The 22261-nt window shown below is 42.0% G+C and overlaps 1 protein-coding gene across 7 annotated transcripts in view; it reads right to left on the reverse strand.

Annotated features, from left to right (window-relative positions):
- The window catches only part of megf11 (multiple EGF-like-domains 11), an 80978-nt gene that overhangs the window by 50211 nt on the left and 8506 nt on the right, over nt 1-22261 (reverse strand). For 4 of the 7 annotated variants that reach the window (XM_030096027.1, XM_030096024.1, XM_030096030.1 and 1 more), the window contains exons 2-7: nt 12660-12824; nt 10706-10818; nt 9128-9229; nt 8577-8677; nt 4113-4205; nt 3929-3949 (exon numbers count right to left, since the gene is read on the reverse strand). In XM_030096027.1, the coding sequence (XP_029951887.1) occupies nt 3929-3949; nt 4113-4205; nt 8577-8677; nt 9128-9229; nt 10706-10812 (424 nt within the window). In that variant the 5' untranslated portion in view covers nt 10813-10818; nt 12660-12824. The remainder of the gene's footprint in view (nt 1-3928; nt 3950-4112; nt 4206-8576; nt 8678-9127; nt 9230-10705; nt 10819-12659; nt 12825-22261) is intronic. The other 3 variants (XM_030096029.1, XM_030096026.1, XM_030096025.1) reach the window with 1 other exon arrangement.

Here is a 22261-nt window from a genome sequence, read left to right on the forward strand (position 1 = left end):
TCATGGGGGGGGGGGGGTCTCTCCTCATTTATCCTTTTTTTTTGTGTCATTTTGTTATCGATCATTTAAAAACCAGTCGTCTGTTTACTTGATCCTGTGTGGAACCTTGTACACCCATGTGCACAGACACATGGAATGCTCGCCATGTGTGGGAATAATGAAGAGAGAAGTTTTGAGAGCAAAATAAAGTGACGTTTGGAGTGATGTGGCGATGAGAGTAAAACACTGTGTGCCTCTGTCACATTCAATGATCTTCAGCTTCCCGGTCTTTGACAGCGATGCTTGTCTGTATCCTGCTGCTGTGGGATTGGAGGAGAACCATCTGGCTCTGAAGATCTTCTGAGAATAATGTGTAAATACTGTCGACACACAGGCCAGGGGGAGTCCTCAGCGGTGCTTCTTTAAGCCGAAATGAAGTTAAGCGGCACAGTTCTGGTCGGGTTACCCCTTCATGCTGCAGCTGGTCGGCTGCTGCAATGTCTCCCACAATGAAATGGGCTAAAGCAGCTGAAGTAATTATCTGCCATTTGGGGTTGACCCTGACCAGTGTGATCACATATCACAGTCTTAGTTCTAATGAAATAAATCATTGATTTATAACCTCAAAAATGAATAGCCTCACTTTTTTATTTATTTATTTATCTTAAGCATGCAATTAACATAAACTAAGCAATGTGTAGCATCTTTTCTGGTGCAGCATCCCATGAAAGAAAGCATTCATAGGACACATTCATCAATTAATCATGTGCACAACACCCGGTGCAATGGCTGCTTTACCATCTGAATACATCGGGGAGGAATATGTTACCGCGTGGGCCACGGCTGACCAACCACATTAGATTTGGCTATTAAGTGTGATAGATTTCTTCTTAGAACACAAAGGATGCTTTGTGGTTAACAAAGCTAAACTACTCCTCAGACTTTCCTGATACTTATCTGAGTAGCATTGATTTTGTCGAATCTCTGCACAAGTGGGCGAACGCTTTCCGCCACAAAAAAAAAAGGAAGGAGAAAACTGAAGACAGAAGAAACAGTAAAAGCTCCATATTTATGCACACTTCTCGTCCTCCAGCGCTGGGAACGTATCATTATCCAACTGAAGCACATGAAATCAATGATAGTGCTTCATTGCACCTAATATTTTACAAGTGACGGCAGTCGGAGCTAAATATACCTTGTACATACAACATCTGTCCTTCTCATTCTCTTTACCTGAAAGCTGTTATTATTCAAGCATATAGTGACCCTGTGGGACAGACTCCTCACCGAAGATTAAATCTTATGTGTAGAAGAGTGAATGGCAATGAAGAAAAAGAAGCACTGGGTCATTTTTCTTCAGAAGAAGCCAGTCGATTTCTAAACCCAAGAAACTCATAACATTCTGAGGGGGAAAAAAAAAAAAAAACTTTATATAGTTTTGACTCAATAAACTCATAATATTCAACAAAGATTTGATTTTTTTTTTATCTCAGACTGTGTACTTTTTTTTTTCTTTAGCAATACGTACTATTTTTGTTGAAAACTACAAACAATAATATCGCTGATACGTAAAGCCCGGCACTATACATGAGTAGACAGAAATGACTAAAGACATACTGCTCAGTCCCATAAGGAGAGCTCCATCTATCTGAATTGCTTTTGCAAAAATTGCTGCTGTCCCCATTTTATTGAGCCTAATATTTTTTTTAATCTTTTTTTTTTTTTTTTTTTTTAGGGAATCCTGTTGAGAACACTGTTGTTTTCCGAGACAAATCCTACCAGTATAAAGCATAAACTGTGGAGGAGAGGACAAACAAAGTGCCTTTCACTATAAGAACACAGAGCAAAGCCACAAGAAAAAAGAGAATAAAACACAGCACAACAAAAATTAATGGGTGCAGGGCACTATTGTAATGCCCTAAAATGTTAGAGAAAAACAAAAGAAAAAAACATTCAATTGATTCATGACACATTGTTAGAGAAACATGTTCAAAACCACATTCAACAAACACAAAACACAAACATTAAAGCAATCACACCAACCAAAAGCAGCAATTAATCTTTCATCACACTTCTGGGAGAACACAAAATCTGCTCTGAATCCACATGTGGAAACAAGGCAGCATCTGGAAAACACAGTCAAACAGCAAACATCCACTTCAGCTGTTTTTATGTGTGTGTGTGTGTGTGGTCCGCCACACATCTACCGGTGCGTCCTTGAGATGAGTCCGAGACGCCCCGTGAAGCCAAGCAGGTCACAGGGCAAGTCTGGTCTCAGTGGGACTGTGGCTTCAGGCCGAGGAATAGGATGAAATGTTTTCTGGCTGCAGCGGGTGGACATCAGCAGGGGAAAATAAAAAACAGGCATATCTCACTCCAGCCCTTCAACACCATTCCAAGTACAATTCACCGAATCTCTCTCTCCCACCTTACTGCCTTCTCTTCTCTGGCTACAAGCAGTTCAACTCTTTATTTTCACCACCTGACCCATATACAAAACTGCTTCATGGTGGGTGCTGCTCCAGAAACGAGGTCCAAGCCTTTGATCCAGCTCCAGATCACAGGCTGAAAGACTGTCACTTCAGCTTTAGGCCGCACAGCATCCCACGGCAGCTCTTCATCTCCAAGCCTGGGCGACACACTTCTTTTTTTTTTTTTTTTTTTTTTTTTTATCACATTCACACATCCTTTGTCATGTGACCAGCTCATACTGCCCTCTCAACAGCGCCTGCACCAGGGAGTTGGCTTTCATGTGAACACAAATACCTCAACTCATGCACAATAGTGGGGAAATAAACAGCAAATAAACCGTGGCATCGATTGTGTTGGAACTGATTAGGTGTCAGTGTGTGTCTTTCAGCCCACAAAATCCACAATATGAGAACTGCCTTCACTAAAACCACAGTGCCTATCTGTGCAGGTGAAAAGTAAAATTTACAGTGGAAGACAAAAAAAAAAAAAAAAAAAAACATGCTGAACCATTTATATGAAGGAAAAAAAAAAGAGGGCAGATTTAATTTAAAAATTGGCACGCATTTCTCATTTCTACAGATGAAAGCTCGTAAATGAAAAGGCCTGGAATCATGCCTGGTATGGAAATCTAAAGTTATGAATAATGCCTGTGTCTCAATCATCAAGTCTGTTTCAACAAGGTGGATTAGCGGAGCACCTGCGGGCTGAAAGGTACACAAGACTGCACTCCTAACCAAGAGTGGGACAGGCGTCCCCGAGGGCCTGGACCTCACTTCCTCCCCCTGTTGGACCTTCACCAGCCCAGTAGGCGTGAGCAGCAGCAAACAGCTCAGGCCTGTCACTTATCCCCATGAATCCACCTCCACCGGGCCGGAGCTGCAGCACCAGCAGCTGATTTACACTCAGTTACTAATCAGGGAATGGCTCTCTTGCTAATGAAAACCATAGATCTATACAGTAACACTACTGATATGATTTTACCGGCCATTACTCATTTCATAATATGCAACAACAGTTAAATGCCACCAGGGGGGTAAACGGCCGAAATCAAGAATTGAGGGTCAGAAATGTTGACGTAGAAAATGACCAGTGGGTCATGAGGAGTGTTTTCAGTCCAGTCCTGCACATTTTTCTCCAAGCATAAATTTCACAAAAGAGTAAATAGATTCATTCCTCCTGTCTGGCCTCCAGCATTTAGCTGATTGCAGGATGAATATGCTTAACTCCAACCTCCAATCCAGTTGTGGGAGCCGAGTTTAACCCAGTAAACAGGAAGGCCAGAGCAGTAGTTTGTTTCAGCTCGGCGCCGATTCATCACTTCACTGAACAAGTCAAAGGCACACGTCTAATCATGATTAAGCCCATAACAGAGAGTTTGGTAGACACAGGGGGGATGCAACCATCCATCCATCCGCTATATTCATCAAGCAAATCACTTCCACTTCCAGCAAATGAAAATGAATTCATTGTGACTTACCTGTTCCATTGGCTGTGTTTGCTAAGAAGAGAGGATACAAAGCTAAGCAGCTTTGAGATAGACGGATATTTCAGGCAAAAAAAGAAATAGATTCACAGCAGTGTCTTATGGACTAACTGGCTGTGAAAGCCATTTAGGAATAAATGAGTCTAATTGTAAATTTTGAAGTAAAGTGCACGCTCACCACTGGAGCAGTCCAGGCCTCCCCAGCCAGGCTCGCACTGGCACGTATCAGGAGACACGCAGCGGCCGTGGACGCACTCCTCCGTGCACAGAGCTGCGACACACACAAGACAAGAGTCTCATCAGGGCAACTTAAAATGGCATTAACACACATGCATGCACACACACACACACACACAAGCAGAGTGTAAAACATCATTAAACCACCAATAAACAGCATAATGAAAACCACCAAGATAACAGCTGAAAGAAAATGGGCCATAAAATTGAACACTCAATATCTGCCTAATATCATCAAGGGACTAAATCTTAGCTATGGCACTCATATTCAGCATCCATCTCCACTACTTGACACTGAGCTAAATGATTTCTTAGGAGACTGAGTCCTTGGTCAACATCGTGGTTGATAACATAGCTTCGCTTTCCACAATGAGTTGTTATCAGCAGGCTGAGCCATGAAGGGACAAGCTGTAAATCGCCTCTAATTTGATCAGCCGGCGCTTTGTCATATACTGATGCTTTAATGTAGCAGTTCCAGGCACTGCAGTGTTTACTAAGTGTGCAGTTTTCTTGATCATTCATATCGAGTAACACAGCACCCAATTGATTGGCTTGGCATTAGTATTCCTGGGAGCATGCTCACAAGAGTTGGAAGTTTTTTCTCTTCTTTCGCCGGATAATAAAGTGACCTACATGGAGTTTTTGGTTTCCTATACTGTTTTGAACCAAGGAGGAAAAAGCATCACAAAAATAGGAACTTAGCATGAATAAATATATAGCCGCCAAGGTCATCGGACCAGCGGGGTTAAGACACGCAGGTTCTTATCTGAGGAAGGAGACAGTCAGGCCAATACAACAAGAGAGAAGCCCCCGCCTGATGGGAATCAGCAGTCCACTAACATGGCCTGTGGAGAGATGATACACAGTCCAAGGGCAGTCGAGCAGACAATCCGTCCCCTTAACTGATCAGACCTCGTCCAACACTTCAACCAACTTCTGCTTCTTTTTGTTCTTTACTTTTGTTTTGTGACTTGGAAAAAAAAAAAAAATTGAAAAAAGGCAGTATGCCAGAATTTATGAGGATTTTTTTTTCTTTTTCTTCTTTTTTTTAGAGGTGATACTGCAGTTCTGTGTGCAACAGTATGGCCCCCCATCCCTGAGGCAGAGGGGTCAGCAGGAGCTGGCTGCAGGCGCGAACAGAGCCACTATAGATTATCACTCAATCAGGCTTCGATTAGGATCCACCACCAGTGGGAGGGATGCAGCGGGAGGGGAGGAAACGGGAGCGAGTCCCAAAGACCCACAAGTCGGTTGCTAATCGCAGAAACGCTCCTGAGGCAAAAATGGTAAACCAGAGATTGAAAGATAATTCGGGGCAGATTTCTGAGCATCAGTACTCTGGCAGAGAACAGTCTAATTACAGCAGCGGAGGAGAAAGTGGGGAGGGGGGCGAACAGCTCCCACATTTGTGCTGACGAAGGCAGCGAGATCGACTACCTGTAATCAATGAGTCTACAGTATGCGGGGTATTCAAAGAGAAGAGGAGACGAATTCAATGTCACCACGATGAGTTGATTTCGTTTAGTTTCAATCAGCAAATTCTGATCAGCAAGAACAGGGAAAATGCAAATGTGTCACATCCTTTAGAAAAAAAAAAAAAAAGAAATATGGAAATTAAGTTTTGAATATGGGAGAAAGGATAAAGCGCACCCTTCTCCTGAGATCTGAACCGGTGTACTGAAGGGATGGCATAATAAAGTAGGAGGTAGGTCTTTCATTTTAATTGAAATTCATGAATCACTCTGCCTAACTCATGTCTAAGGAATCTGTTGGAAAATTGAGTCTTTCATCTAGATAAAAGGCTAATCTAACTCATTATGCAGAGGTGTTATCAGAACGGGGAACAATGGAGTTAATTGGTGATTGTCGCGCAGTGTTAATAAATTTAATATTTTTTTTTTTCTCAGTCAAACCGCAATCTTTCAAAACGTCTGATAAAATAGATCTCTGTAGTCTAGCTCTATTTCTGGAGCGCATTGCTGCCAACGGGGACTCGCTTATTTGTTTTTGGGGATTTATTGAGAAACGTGTAAGAAATTGTGACGTCACTAATAGTTCAATCAATCCCAGAAAGGTGCCTATAGAGCATATCAAACAACTTCCTGCAAAAGCTTCGCCTTCATGCCTCCATCTCACAGAGAGATGATTTATTTTAAAAATGTGCCTTTGAAGCATGTAAGAAATCCCTCAACAAAGCCAAAATGAAAAAGAAATCAAAGGCAGAGGATCTCTGTCTGAAGAAAAAAATCTCATCATCTTCCCGATCATCAAAACACAAATGTGAAACTTATCAAAACCAGACTAATTCTGCAACCAAAGTCGTTTTAAAATTACTCTGCGAGCAGTGGACAGGCAAAAGTCACGCAGGAGTCATCGGGTCTAAATGCTTTGCAAAAAAAAAAAAAAAGAAAAAGAGGGACTCATAGCCCTGCAGAGCCTGTCAGCCTCTGAAGATATTATGAGCTGTTGTCATTAGCGAGTTCCTCTCACTTCCTCATGCACAACTGTAATAATCATGCTTATTAGGAGGGAAATGAGTTCCTCACATCCTCAACACAGGCCACATATTAAGGTAATGACTTACGACAGATCAAAGGTCACAGAAATAATAAAGACCTCGAGTTGGAAAACTTCAAGCGCTAATTAAGAAGAAGTGGATCAAAGTTCAACTTATCATGAGAAAATTAAAACAGAATCAACAAACGAGAGAATAAACAAAACAGAAGAAGAAACAACAACAAAAAAAAAACAGCCTTTAAGATAATGTGACTGATTTTGTGTCAGTAGCATTTTCTCACTGTGATAATTTTGGTTCATCCAAGGTTTCTGCTTCCTCAGATTCTTCTTAGCAGTTTTTCATTGGAGCTAATGTGAGCGCTGATGCGCTGCCATTTGACAAAAAAGAAATGGAGAAAAAAAAAGAAAGCTTGGAAGGATTAAAAGGAAAACATTTCTGACTGTTAATGAAACAGACTTCATGGAGAACGCTACGCTAAACTAACAATACACAGGGGAGGGATATTTTACATTCAGTAAACAACAAAATGTCCTGAAATAGACGACTTGAGTTAATTTTGGGTCGATTTACTCTATAATGCCCCCTTTTGTCACTGCATGCAAAACAGCTCAGGGAGTACAAATCTCTTAATCCTGGTAGTGAGAGTGCTAGGATTAAAAGGAAACAGTTTGCAAAGGCAGCAGAAAGCAAAAACTGCCCTCTCGGCCCCTATCAGGCCGGCCTCTCCACTTCACCTGAAACGGAGCGGGTTAAAGGGGAGCGCAGCTGTTTTCACTCTCAGCATGTTATCGTATGAAAAAAAAAAAAAAAAAGGAAAACGGCCATTAATGTGATAAAAATAGAACACATTCGAGAGGCAGTTTCACCTAGTTAGAGCCCTAAAAAGCCTATTAATGACCACATCCCCCTATTGTCAGTTAAATGGTTAATGAATACATTATTGATCAGGCTGCGCCTCACTCCTCGAGACCTCCATATAATCACATCGGCTCTTGCTCTTTGCTGGCTGGCTTCCTGGGGATCTGTTACCCTGAGGCTAGTAAAGCCTAGACAAGGACAAGCTCAGCGGTGGTCAAAGAGCAAACCCACGGGGCTGCAGCCATTGTATCAGAAAACTCCCTCGTGTTGCAAACGATGTAGGGAAGCATTAAAGCGCAATTTTTCCTCCCATTTAAAGAGAATAAAACATTAGGTAAAGGAAAGATTATCCAAAAAATATAACTCTCAGAAGTTATATGTTCTGGCTTTATTTGACCAACACGCAGAAATATTCAGTTTGATGTGAGCCTGTGAAAATAGAAATCGATGACCATTAATGAAGCTATAAAGATGACAGTGAGGGATTGTTATCAGCTTGATGCTACAATCCAATTTTCAGGGCTTCTGTACTTCTTAAGTTATTGAACAGTGGTGCGGTTTTTATGGCGGGTGCTCTACCTCCTCACTCTGTAACCAGCACCTCCCCTGGCTCGTTAATTTTTCTCATTGTTATACAACTTCAATTAAACCAGTCTTGCTGGAAGAGGACAGCGCAGAGCAGGTTAGGGTGTAAAATAGCGCGCCGTCTTGTTAGATCCGGCTCGATCATCTTAAAGTGAATAAATTGACGCGCGCGTCGGCGTGCTAACAGGGTGGTCATGATGTGGAGCATCAGACTGGTGGAGAGAGGGGGAGACTGAAGCGGGGGAGGAAGGGGAGGAGGGGGAGGAGGGGCAGCCCAGTGGGGAGCTGTGGCATTATCTGCAAGCCACCCACAGCCACAATCAATCCTCATATTTCTTTTTTTCTAAATCTTTTTTTTCTCAAAATGTCTACCAGACATAACGTAAAATGTCATCAGCGAGGACAAAGATGTATAAAAGAAGAAAAAAAAAAAAGGATACTCACGAACACACAAGTCTCCGCTCTCAAAGTAACCAGGGCAACACTGCGAGCGGCGCCTATACATGGTCCTGACTCCCCGCCGGTAAGCCGTCCTATAACTGATCCTGGGGAAACAGACACGCAGGGAGAGCTACGTGGTGTAAAGAGTGACCCTTTCCGAAGGGCGGCAAAAACATACAGACGCTACAAATGATTTGATATTTTTTTGAAGACGTGTGAAATAAAGCGAAATAAAAGAACTCAAAGCTTCAGCAGCTTTGCGTCTTACATAAAAGCCTGGATTTGAGAGATGAGTCTCTGTGTGCTTATTTACTTGGATGCCCACTATAAACCTTAATCGAGTAATTATAATATAACAACATCTTCAAAACAAGTTGATTACAGGCAGACGCATCCTGGCTCTGACCACTTCTCCATCAGCTCCTTTAACAAGGACATTTACTGTGGCCTTTATAGACTTGGCTCTGATTTTGGGGGACGGTAAAGGTCGAGCTCCTGAAAAAAAAAAACGGAGTCAATATGGGGATGATTGTTGGGGACGAATGCAAACCCACCTGTGCTTCGTGCATTTAAACCAGTTGAGGATGTCTGTGCATCTGGTGTAATAGATCTGGTTGAACGGGTGAGCGTAGGTTTCCTGGACGGTGACGGCGTAGCTGAAAGACAAACGTATAAAAGACACGAGTGGCACGAAGAAGGACGGTGCGGTGGGGGTCTATTCCCACGGGAGAAAGGAGTTTTCCACACATTCTCTGCTCTATGGAAAACACTCATCTTAACCTTTAAACACACACAGTTACATTTTAATTAACATCAACAAGTAGCAAGTTTTGTTCGGGAGCTCGTCTTCCCGTGTTTTCCTTAATGAAGGATATCATTATCAGCAGCTGATGAATTGACGTGTTTAAAGAACATCATTTGAAGGGAAAACTACAGTGAGAGTGTGTTAAGTTTTAAAGCTTTGTTCTTTGATCAAACAAAAATTGATTTTTTTTTTTAATCTCTTTTCCTCTTTTGTCATTGCGTAACACTCCCCACCTCTTAACAGCATCAAAAAATCCCCCCTTCTTCTGCTTTCATCATGAATCACAATCAATCACTATATAGGTTTAACGTTTCCATCCAAAAAAGTTTATTAAACAGGCCCATTTTATTTTTAAAATGCATTTTCCTCTAAATTTTGATGTGATTTATCCAAGCTTGGATGACAGTTTCTTTCAGGCAATCCTGACAATTAAAACGGCTACAACTAGAAAAAAAACTGATATTGACCTGACCTGTCATAATAGTCAAGATTGCTGCTCATTCTGTCTGTTTCTAATTGTTTGCAGCCAATACTGCCCATAATTACAGTATTAAGGTGCAGTCATGCATATTATCTAGCTCACGACCGTCACTAATATTTGTTTATTCTTCAAGATTTCTGAATTTGTACTTCCATAAATTTTCCACCAAACACTGCTGCAGTTATATTGACGAGGATAATGGTTTGAGATAATATAACATTTTCCTCCCCAAAAAGAGGGGGAGGGTTGTAACAAGATAAATACAGTCCCAATAAAAATGATGGATTAACAGTGATATGCAAAGAAAGTACATGTTTATGATCTATGTAGCCAGAGGACTCTGAGGATATTGGAGGACCTTAAAGCCAAGAACACAGCCCACTTAGGAAATTCATTTAGATGCCAACAAGGTGGAACCACCATTCCTAAGTACCCTCACCTTGGTCAGGCAATAATCCAGATAATATATCTTCACAGCTTTCTTTCCTCCCCTTTGCATCGAGGACAGAAATTATTCCTGCTTATTTCTCATAAGTGACACTGCCCAGCACAGCTAATAATTATTCAGGCTCTATGGCTGTCACGATTGACTGGGATGAGAGTACATTGATCAATCTGCCTCCGTATTTCATTTGAAGCTGCAGCTCCTCCCATCTCTCAGTGCTTGGCGACTTGAGCTGTGCGCGATCAATACGACTGTGTGGACTTTGACAATAGATCTGGAACTTTGGTCCAGAGAAGAAACACTTAAAAAAAAAAAAAAAAAGTTTCAGGACGGGCAACGTCAGGCAGCCCAACATCTTAAATATTTTATCTACTGTGTTAGACAAATGACAATATCCTCACCTCTCCCAGTGGCTGCACACGTTGGGATCATCTGGGTTCAGGCTGAATGCAATATCAGAGAAGCCCAGAAGGAGGAGCAGGGGCAGCAGGGCAACTGGTGACCCCATCCTTCCCTGTGAGAGGGGAGCATGGAAAAAAAAAAAAAAAAAAAAATTAAAAGATTGACCAGTAGTCACATTTATGCAGGAAAGATAGGTGAATATTCTGTTATGTGATGTGTCTTTGACATGTACCAAAATAATCTCTAATTATAAAAAATGTATTTGAAAATTATTAAACAGTTGCCCGAGGAAAGGGGAAGGGGGAGGGTCTTTCCAGCGACCCAGGCATGTGCTGCTGGGAGGAGGCCACAGGGAAGACCAAGGACACCGGAGAGACTATATGTCTCTCTGCTGACCCGGGAACGCCTCGGGATCCTCCTGGAGGAGCTACAGAGGAAGTGTCTGGGGACGGGGAGTTCTGGGTATCGTTGCTTAGGGCATCCTCACCCCATGACCCGGTCCCAGATTAGTGGCAGAAGACGGATGGATGGATGGAATTTATTAGCTTCACTTTGTGTTCAAATTGAAAACAAGCCAAACTTTGGGTGTGCTGCTTTATGCTATAGCTCGCTGACAAATCTCTGTAAAGTCAGGAAGTTAGAATGACCCAAATAAAATTCAATCAAAAAACTAATTTTAAAGTGCTGATTGGAGGATTTCGTACGGAGCCAGGTTCACTATTTCTCACATGGCTCCTGTCCTCATGGTAAGCTGTCTGGCTGAAAGCCATAGCGTTAGCCTTCATGCAAATAATACATTTAAAAAAAAAAATAGCTTCAAATATAGTAGCAAAATAATATGTGCATATCACTGAATGTACCCTAGCCATGACCTTCAGAAGGACACACTGACACATGCGGAGATGAAACCTTCCTGTGACAGTAAACAGGCATGTTGAGTTGTTTAGCCCAGCAGGTTCTTTTCATTAGACATACAGGCGACACAGGAGCATATGATCAGCGGACATGACAGTGATGGATTCTCAACATGTGCAGGCCTTACCTTAGCAAATCGATACAGAAGATAAGAAGTGCACATATAGCATTTGCATGATGGACACACGGTGTTAATGCGCGAATGTCGTATGCAGTAACTGTACCGGGGTTGATGTGTGGGACTGTGGCCCTCTGAGAACGAAAAACTCATGCATTGTATTAAAAAACACAAAAAAACCTGATAAAAAAATGACAAAAGAATCTGACTCCAGAATAACCAACGTGTCTCTGCTTGGCTCTACCTGTAGTAATGGTGTGTATGTATGTAAAGCATCATCTGTGCTCTGCTCAAGCTTTGGTGTGTTATAAGGCTGTGTTCAATATTTCTGAGTGACTGTATCCAATAACACAGGCATTCACATGTTCAGTTAATCTGCTGCATTGATAGCTGCATGTAGTTCACTCACATGTGAAAGAAAATCAATCAGACCTCCACTTCCTCTAAGTAGCAGTTCATCTGAGCAGGCAGAGGTTAAAGTCATGTTCATTTCCTTAACAGGACAATTAATCAAGATACACATATGTTAAAGGGTCTGGCTCCTTTCATATTCAGGCACTTCTCTGAAACAATCCTGTTAAATAGCACAGGCTTCTGCGCTTGATGGACTAGAAAGCTTTTATTGTTTCGATGATTAGACCACCGCCCTCAGTCATTTCTCCGAATGGCTCTGGACAAGCACAATGCCTCATCGCTCATCACATTTTTCAAACCTCTCTGTTCTCTGTCACAGGCTTGCGGCATGCGGCCAGGAGGTGATAAAATTAGGATTATCCTTAATACGTGGCGAAATGAAATGAATCAATGGCTTTTTAGTAGCTGTTAGAGTGATGGCCACAAGCAAATTAAGTGCCACGGAGCCCTTGAAGGAAGAGACAGTGACAGATCTAATAGCCGGAGGCATGCGGCCTTAAGCTCACCTAATCTTGCAGCCTGTAGTCCCCGGGAGTGTTTTTTTTTTTTCTTCTTCTTCTTCTTCTTTTTTTTTGCGGCTGCTGAGGGAGATCTGGGAGCACAAAGTGACAGAAGTGCCGCTGAGCTCAGATACACACACTCACTGGGAGAGGTGATGACAGGTCACAGATCTGTGGGAGAGAAGAAAAATAATGAGCTTATGATGACACACAGAAGACACATGCTTCCCTGCTCGCTCTCGCACGGACGCACGCACACAAACTCATAAATTTCTTATGGGATCAAGAATCTCAACAGGCATATAGTTCACAAAAAAAAAAAAAAAGCCGCTCTTGAAAGGCCAGTTTACTGCGTGCAGCCTCCACATCCGACCACACGGCTCTCGTTCTATTTTCCCAGCTTCCCACCTACCTGATATATCCGCAGACGCACCGACTGGCCCGGAGGAATAAAAGCCTACATTAACTCAAGAGGGGCCGATACAATGAACTCTGTTCACACTTCAAACAATACGAGAGGCTTGTTCACAGTGTGACAAGATTACGTTATCCGCACTCATTAACGAGGCCTACACGAGCGTTATTGCAATGATAATGTAGGCCTGGAGAGAGCATTGATGTGTTTTTCATCCCTCTCACTGCACCGCCTCTTACGGCTACCCCGAAAGGGTCAGAGGGCAGGTTTGAGCATCTTCCTCCTTCAATTTGCCGTGAATCCTGAGTTAGGATGTAAACATGACAACAACAAAATGATATATCTGTTTTTGTTGTTGCCTGAATAAATAATTCAACATTTTTTTTTTTTTGTGCACATAAACTCTTTTCAAGGTCCATCTGGACAATGAGACAGAAGACTGACAAATTGTTGGTGTACTCATTATATCTATTGTACTTACGAATGTGTTCATTGAGAGAGTCGCAATTGAATTTCAATGTGCAGAAGCACAGTCACACAGCTGTCTGACACACACACACCACAATACACTCTCATTGCTAATAACGATAAGCACAGATTCATCAGCAGAACGACGTCAACACTGAAACCCTGCAAAAATGACACATTATGAAATATGAACACATTAAAAATACATATTGTTAATATATTACGGTTCATTTTGGTTTACTGTGATCGACTAAGAGAAATACTACGATCGTTTTATTTTGAAACTTAATGTAAAATTGACTTTCAGTCAGTTAAAATTGAAAGAGATGGTGATGAATTCCATGATCACGATCTTTCAAACTGCTTCGTCCAAGTTGATGTCAAAGGAAGTCAAAACACAGAGACAGAAAACCACACACACTCACCTAGGTGCAATTTAGAATACCTGGAAAAAACCAGGTATTCTAAATTGCACCTAAGTGTGTGTGTGCAGGTGTGTGTTATGGTCATATAATCCGAGCTGTGACATCAAACTAAATTAGAATCCTTCAAATTCCTCACTCATTATCTGAGTGACCTCAGTTGTAAAATGTGAATGTGTGGCTTTTATTAATTCAATTACATTTAATAATAATAATAATAATAATAAAAAAACAATGATCCAGACAGAAGAAAAAGCAGTGTTTTTCGATAAAAAAACGTTACAGAAATTATTGTCTTGGTTGTAGTTTACTGCCAGGTCACGTAGTCGTTTGTGGTCACAATCTACCTTCAGGGAGACATTTGTGTGCAGCACAGCATGTGTCAGTAACAGCTTACTGACTCTAAAAATGTCAAGGACAAGAAACTACTTGATATTTTGTCAAGTCTGAGCAAAATCCCTGTCATTGTCTCCTGCTTGAATTATTTCAGAGCAAACAAAACTCACTTTTAATAGTACTGCACTACGTCTAAATAGCGCTTGTTCATTGTCGATTCTGCGTACGGCGCGCGAGCAAAGAGCAGCGCACAAGACAGACAAGCTACATCAATCTGATGCTTATCACTTGGGGCTTACACCCCTCCCCCCGCCCCTCCTGAAATCCATGAAAACAGCTTTCTTCTGTTTTCACTTGAAACCTGCTCACTTTACACCAAACAAAATGTTCTCCGGGGACCTCATTCGCCCTAAATGAATTTCTCTCCTGCTCGTCACCACTTTGATTGCCGAGAGTATGAAACCCGCCCCATTGTGGCGCCGCCGCATCTGATCCTGCTGACAAAAGGCCCAAATAGTAACATCTATCAGGCAATCGGATAAAGGACATAGGAACAGGAGTATAGAGTCACATTGTGCGCGTAGGACGACGGCGTGTGGTTATAAGGACTTGTGACTCTTGACATGGACGCCTACGGTTAACATCAGAAGCTGACGGTGATGAGACGGAGCCACCTCTGCAACCCCGGACTGCCTATCAGCAGAGACATCTGCATGATTAAAGTCATGTGTCTCCAGCATGTGTGACTTATTAAAGAGCAATGCAATTAACCACCCTGTCCCCTGGCTGACCAGCTCGCTCGCTCCTCTATGAATGATGCTCAGCAGGCATGACTGTCTGCTGCGAGTTAGCTCACCTCCCGTCTCCGGACCCCAGCTGCTTCTCGGGCTCATCTCTCTGTTTAGAACAATGCTCAGGTTTTTTTTTTCTTTTTTTGTCTTGGCCGTGTTCATTTACATCTACATAATCGAAACCAGTCAACGGAAACACCGCTTGGTATTGCAATCTTGTCCGAGGCGGCACGAGAGAATGCCTGATCAGCTGTGAGCGTCAACGCGTTACATGCCTTCGCGCAATCATCCCATTATCCCACCTCTAAATTCAAGCGAAGAGCCTCACATACAATTTTTATGAGGATTCTTCCAGCTACTCAATCTGTTTTGTAATCACTACTGAAGGATTCCCGCAGCAACCTAATTTGGAGTGATCTAAAGGTTACGGGTGTAACCACGCCGCACAGAGTGCCAATGAGATAAGCCACACTGCCGGCCATCCCCTGTCTCTCGCTGAGGGCTGCGAGTCATTAAGAGTCAGGCCTCATTAGAGAGGCCATGGTGTGGCGCTTCATAGACACCAGTTCCGCTGCTTTCAGCCACATACCTGAGCGTCTGATGTGTTAAAGGCCACGAGGAGAGAACATCAACATGCCAGGGGACGTGCTGGCTTTCTGACAAGCACAGTCGCAACAGACGGAAAACTCCATCTGAACTGCTCACAAGACTAATTAATACACACTCCGGAGCTTAATAAAAATATAGTTTTATTATGTGCAGCCATACTTTCTTATAATTAAATGGAATTTATAAGGGGACTGATAAAAGAAAATGTCTTCCTAAATGTACAGTGTAACTGTTTGAAAGAAAGTCACTGTGCTTCACATTTAAATATCTCCAAGTGTAAGAATAAAAAAAAAATCAGTTTTTAAAAAGCAACTACTTGTGTCATATCTGGAAAACATGGAGATTTAATGAGGTATAATTAAATTAAGCTTTACTTACTTCATATTAGCAAACTCAAAAGTTTAAAGAATGTTTTAATTTCAATTGTGACAATGACAGACTCCAGTTTAAAAAAAAAAAGATTGTGTAAAATATTTCAATATTTTGAAACACAATCCTAGAATAAAACAGACATGTGAAACAAAGTTATATGAACGTTCCACTTGTCTGAATTTCATTTAAGGACAAGTGAAGTTTTCCAGTGTATTCTACTGTTTCGGTTGCACCTGTACTCTCACAGAATGCTTCCAATGAAACATTTTACTACCAAAAAAGGTTCATTTATAACTAATGGAGTCAGACTGCATAATAAATATTGCTCATGTTGAATAATTGAAGAGTACTTAAGAGAAGATGTTATTGATTGCATTCCACTGAATGGATGTTATAATCTATGAGTGTATATCTGCATTATGGCTGATGTAAAATGTTACTATTTGTCTTTTTTTCCCCTCTATTTACCCAGCTTGTCTATATTTTTCTTCTCTATATGCACATCTCTTCTGGAAGACCAAACACATGCACTGGTATGGCGAGTGTGCAGAAGACATAAAGCTCAAGAGGGTGTTTGTCATTGCATTTATGGGAGTTTCAGTAATGCTGACAGCATGAAGTGGAGCCAAGGCGGCAATGTCTTATACCTGATCTCTCTCCTGGGCACTTTGCTTTTTATTACACTTCGATGATTAGGAATTCTAGCCTGACATGATCCAGCTCAGGATTCATTTCACAATCTACCAATCTCAGCCTGGACTCTCCAGCCGTAATGCCGCTTAGTTATGGTTATGGACATTAGCAGATCAACTCAGCTGGGCTTAGAAGATCTTAGGCTGGACTGAGATGCCAGGCTTTTTCGGTTTTTGCATTCAGGAGCGGTAAAGATGGGCATGAGGGAGAAGGAAAGAGATGGGCAATACTCAGATTATCAGCATGCACAACATTCATATGCATGCAGTTCACAATTTTCTCAGAGAAAGTCCTGATACTTGGCTGCAGCAGCACAACACTGTACAAAGTGTCTCTGCTGAAATATATGGGGGAATATAGAATATCTTGGCTTTATTCAAATCAGATGAGTTATTTTATCTGTTTTATTTTAAAAAGTTAAAAAGTTAACCTGGTTTATGCTTTCGTCAAGTACATAAACAAATGAGAAAAACATGCAACATGTGAATCGACACAGGAGAATTTTCTATGTATATGTTTTTTAAATGAAATTTAGTCTGCTGCAAGGATTGATTTTGAAAGAGAGGTCAAAATCAAAGCAGCATATGTGGGATGGACGTCCTGACACATTGCTTCAAATAAAGATCAAACCTTCAATACAAAATTCTGAATTCATTCTTACAAAATGTCCCAAAATGCAACCCAGTGCTATGTTTTATTCAGCCTTTTGTCACTGCTATATATGCCCACATCTTGTACACTTGACATCCCCAGTTTTGAAATTCAGGCTTGAAACATGTTCTCTGAGCCCAATCTGATGGCACCTCAGTAATTGTGTGAGAGGCGACCAAGCTGCACAGCAGACAAATATTCCCACGCTCTCTGTAATATGTCAATTCTTATTCATTAATTCCACAGACAAACAGTTGTTTAAAAGCCAATTGTGGGGATTTTAACAATTTCACTGAACAAATAATTCCCTCAAAGATGAAATAACTAGGTTGCGGCATTGTGTTCCAAAAATAAATTCTCTCTTTGGAAACGTTCGTGTGTGATTTCCAAATCTTTATAGCTTTGTATTGATTGAGCACACCGTGTCAAAGAGACATGCAGGTAGGAAGTAGTTCATTCAGGTATCCACACTTTACTTGAGTGGGGTTTTTTTTTTTCAAACTTTTATCTTTTTTGCTAAAAGATTTATTGCAAAAATCTGTACTTTCTACACATCATCAGACATTGTGAGAGACAAAACAACACGGGGAGAAAATCAATTAAAAACGAGAGAAGGCACCGCCACTGACGTAAAAGTCCAACTGGTTGATTTGTTGTCTACAAATTTGCCCATTTACAGACCCTAATCTGCGTCACTGATAATAGCTAACCTGTTGAGCCCATGGTGACTCAACATAGCTTTAGCCCTGTAATTAGGGTGAAGGACTGTGTTTGATAACCTTTGCTTCTGTACTTTAACTTCTGTAAACGAATTAAGTCAGTTTTTTTTTGTTTTTTTTTTGCACAAGTACTTTTACGTCTACTTAAATCTTTCACTGCACTCAGTAAAATAGCCACAAATCTTTGTTTTGTAACAAGCGTCTTCAAAATGAAACACAATATCATTTGCTAGGAAGTGAAATGATCAAAATCAACACAAAATTATGAAACAACTTAAAATACACATAAAGAATATGTGGGAAAAAAATCAACATATTAACATAGTAGATGTTTTAAATGATTAGAGCCAACGATCAAATTGCATTTTTTAATCGTTGAGTACATGCACCAACCAGGTTCAGAAGGTGAGCAGCGCCTCCTGTATCTCAATGTATCGCACAATTATTTAATCATGCATTATGTGGCTGTCATTAATTTGTCACAGTGAGTTTAGAGGATACAGGAGGTGACTAATTATGGTCACTGGCCTGATGAAAGGTGAAGCAATGAATGGCAAATTTCACTCTGACAGCACTTTTTCTACTGCTTCAGCAATTCACACACACATGGACGCACACGCACACCGCAGCACCTGTCATTCAAGCTGCTCAGCTTAGATTTTGAGAATGTTTATCATTATGATGATTAGGATTAATAATAATAAAGATGATGAAGCATACATTTCCATTTCTATTATTCACATCTTAGCAAATATACACAAAAAAATAAAAAATAAATAAAAAAACTGAGCCCAGAATCTAATATTGTCCTGCCTTGCTCAAGGACACTTTACCACCAGAACAAGGAACCAATGAGGAATGGAACTGATTCGAACCTGTAGCAGCATCATTAAGAAATAATTCCCTGCCGAAGCCACACCCCGTCTGCGAGCGCTTCGGATTCACCCATTTGCACTTCGGTGTCAGATATCTTTTTCCAGGTTTTCATCATGTGATCCTAAAAACTAGAACAGTAAGAACGGTCTTTAAACAACAAGTGTTGATAACACCATGAGCTTTCCCAGGGATCAAAATAAATCCTGAGAGGAGAACTTCAAACTGTGGCTCCGTCAGAAAGCCGTCTCAGGTGTCTCTGGCAGCTGAGCAACAGCCGCGGCACAACTTTCATGGCTGTGATTTCTGCCGGCTTGTTGTGGCACCTGGGAAACTGCCGTGCGTCGTTTAACAGGAGCTTAATTCTGCTCACATGGTTTATTCATGTGGCGACCACCGATATCACGACTCTCATAAATCACGCAGTGCGGCATGCTGGACGTCCACGCGCCCGGGCAGGGCTCACTAATCTCAACACCATCTTTCATCTGAATAACCTTGCCTTACTGCAGGGCAGGCCAACACCAGACACAGCCCAGTGGAGGGAAGCTTCCTCATACTTTTATTTCTTTCGGTCTGGGCACAAAGACTTTGTGCAGCCTGTCAGAGCAGACAAACACTGTCCTGTGCACGGGCAGGCGGGAGTCTGCCCACTCTTAACCACAGGCAATAATGAGAAATTGCTTCATGGACATCAGAGAAACTAATCTAGTCTAACGCGAGCTTTATGAATGTAGAATCAGAGACACAGGGAGGACAGCAGCCGAGTCGGACCAGCCATCTGTTCAGAAGAGGTTCAAAGAAAGAGCAGAAATTGTGAAATTAATGTAAGTAAACATGATCATCAAATATAGATAATAAAATAGAGAAAACAGCAACTTTGCCCTCGTTTTTTTTTTTTTTTTCCTGTGGCTTTTCTACTGTCAAACATCATCGCATTTTTGTGCAATTAATTATATTTCAGTACCTTACATCGCACAATGTACGACCATAAACATGTCACCAATTACAACCTCTAAGCATACCTCTTTGTTTTTTTTTGCAAGAAAATCTAATTAGTGAAACAACACTTAATGAACCAAAATAACAATGCGCTTGATGTCACATAGCTGTGCCCGTCGCTGCGATTCGCCGCACGCTTTTAATACCAAACCCCGGGCTTCACGTCGACAGCCAAATGTGTCGCGGTGCCCTCTGCTCCGCGTCTGTCCTCTCCGCACGGCCAAGCGACGGCCTCCTGCTGCCACCAGGAGGAGGCACCAGCCAGCTCCTGCATGCCCCAGTAAGGCTGCTCTTCCCCTCCTCGCACACAATTAGCCTCCCTGTGACTGACTGCATGTAATGAGAGCGGCTGGAGAACAGTTGGACACATTTGGACAAATTATCTTGCGAATATTAGCTTGTTGAACCTTCTGCTCCCTCCTGCCATGATCATTTTTAGCGCAAAACCAAAACCCAAACCGTTTCTTTTTATTAGTCAGCAGTCCTCTGGTGGTGGGGGGGGGGGAGTGCACACAATCATGTATGCTTAGTGGCCAAGATGGTTATTACTGTACTTCAGCTTTACAGCTTCTGCAGAGCAAGGGCCAAACCCTGGTGGAGGTGTGATGTGGACAGAAAAACAAATGAACAGAGGTAGAGAGAAAGAGACGGCGAACAGGCGAGCGGAGCGGAGCTGAGCAGCTCGCCATGAAATGCTGAAACAACAGCGCAGCTGCCAGGGCAATTTTACACCCCAATAGTTTCACACCTCAGCCACCATCCCCTTCCAACTCTGAACCTTGTGTCTTCTTTGTGTCTTCATTTATTTTGTGTCAGTGTCCAAGATGTGAGAAGCCATGCAGTGAGAAACTCGTCCCAAATGTCGCAGGGTAAGCGGTGTGTGAAGCAGACAGGGGGGGTGGGGGGGGAGCGCGGAAGAGAAAAGCCACCGCGCGTGAATGCGCTCTGCTTTCTGTGCACACAATCTCCCTGAGATCTCAGAGGACTTCGCATTACACTTAGGAAAACAGCGGGCATAAAATGTTACACTGATGTATGCGCTTCGGCAGAGGGACGAGCACTCCACTCACAGGAGAAGTCCTTCCAGTGACGTCCACTCGATTTCAAGTGCGCCGAAAGTACACACCTGTTATCAGAAAGTGCACGCAAAGTGTCATTGTGAGAGTAAATAAAGGAGCATCCGCACTAGAACTGTGTCTGCAGCTGAGGCCTTATTGACTTTATTAACTGAGTAAAAACTCGTGTGTCAAGCAGCTCCTTCAGTTAAACCTGAGCACTCAGTCAGACGACATCCTTTACCTGAAGGAATCAAAGCGCTCACAGTGATCACTGGACTGATCAAGAAGCTGTGTAATGTCAGAAAATGTAATGGAAAATGGCGTTGTTTTATTTGTGTTACTGGTTCTGTGTCTTGAAGTAACTTGAGGGAGAGATTTACAGGAGACATGAGTCTGCGGTGTAGTGTACAGCACTTTGGCCTCACAGCAAGACGTTCACTGGTTGGAGTCTATTTTGACCTTTATGTGTGGACTTTGCATGTTCTCCCTGAGTTGATTTTTTTTTTCCCCCCTGGGATACTTCCACAGCCCCAAAACATGTGAGGTTAACTGAAGGTCCTGAAATTCCCATAAGTGTGATAGTAAGTGTGTGTGAGCATCTGTCGCAATCCTACAACTACACGATCATTTTGAATGAATGGTCATTTCAAAAAATGCTTTTTTCTAAAGTTGTTTTGCCAGCTTTTAAAAATGCGGGTAGCACTCAATCCTCACAGCAAGAAGTCTCTGTGATCGACTACCGACCTGTCCAGGATGAACTCCGTGACTCAACCAGAGTCACCTGAGATTGCTACAGCCTTCATCCTCATGTCCCGGAGAATGAAGCATTATAGAGGCTGGAGGGATCCTAATTGATAAGGTGACTCAGATAATCACATTTCCATTTAGAGAGGTTTCTTTTTTTTTAATGGATAGGGAGACATTAATATTCTCAATATTATCTTTAAAAGTGAAGGAAACATTCTTTCGCTATTTACAGCTATGTGTTTACCACCTCACAATCAGTGAAATCAGCCAAGTCTGCAGAAAACTTCCCAGACATGAAAGCGCCGGTGGGATTTCTCACAACGAGAATCCGTGTAGGTGTAGGAGGAATTTATCATCCAAAAATAACAAATTAAATTAAAACAGCAGACTATTTATGTTGAGCTAAAAGCTGTATCTCCCCCACCCCTCTCCATATCAGGGGTGCACTCCCT

Source organism: Salarias fasciatus, chromosome 7 (assembly GCF_902148845.1).
Source record: "Salarias fasciatus chromosome 7, fSalaFa1.1, whole genome shotgun sequence".
NCBI classification, from domain to species: Eukaryota; Metazoa; Chordata; class Actinopteri; order Blenniiformes; family Blenniidae; genus Salarias; species Salarias fasciatus.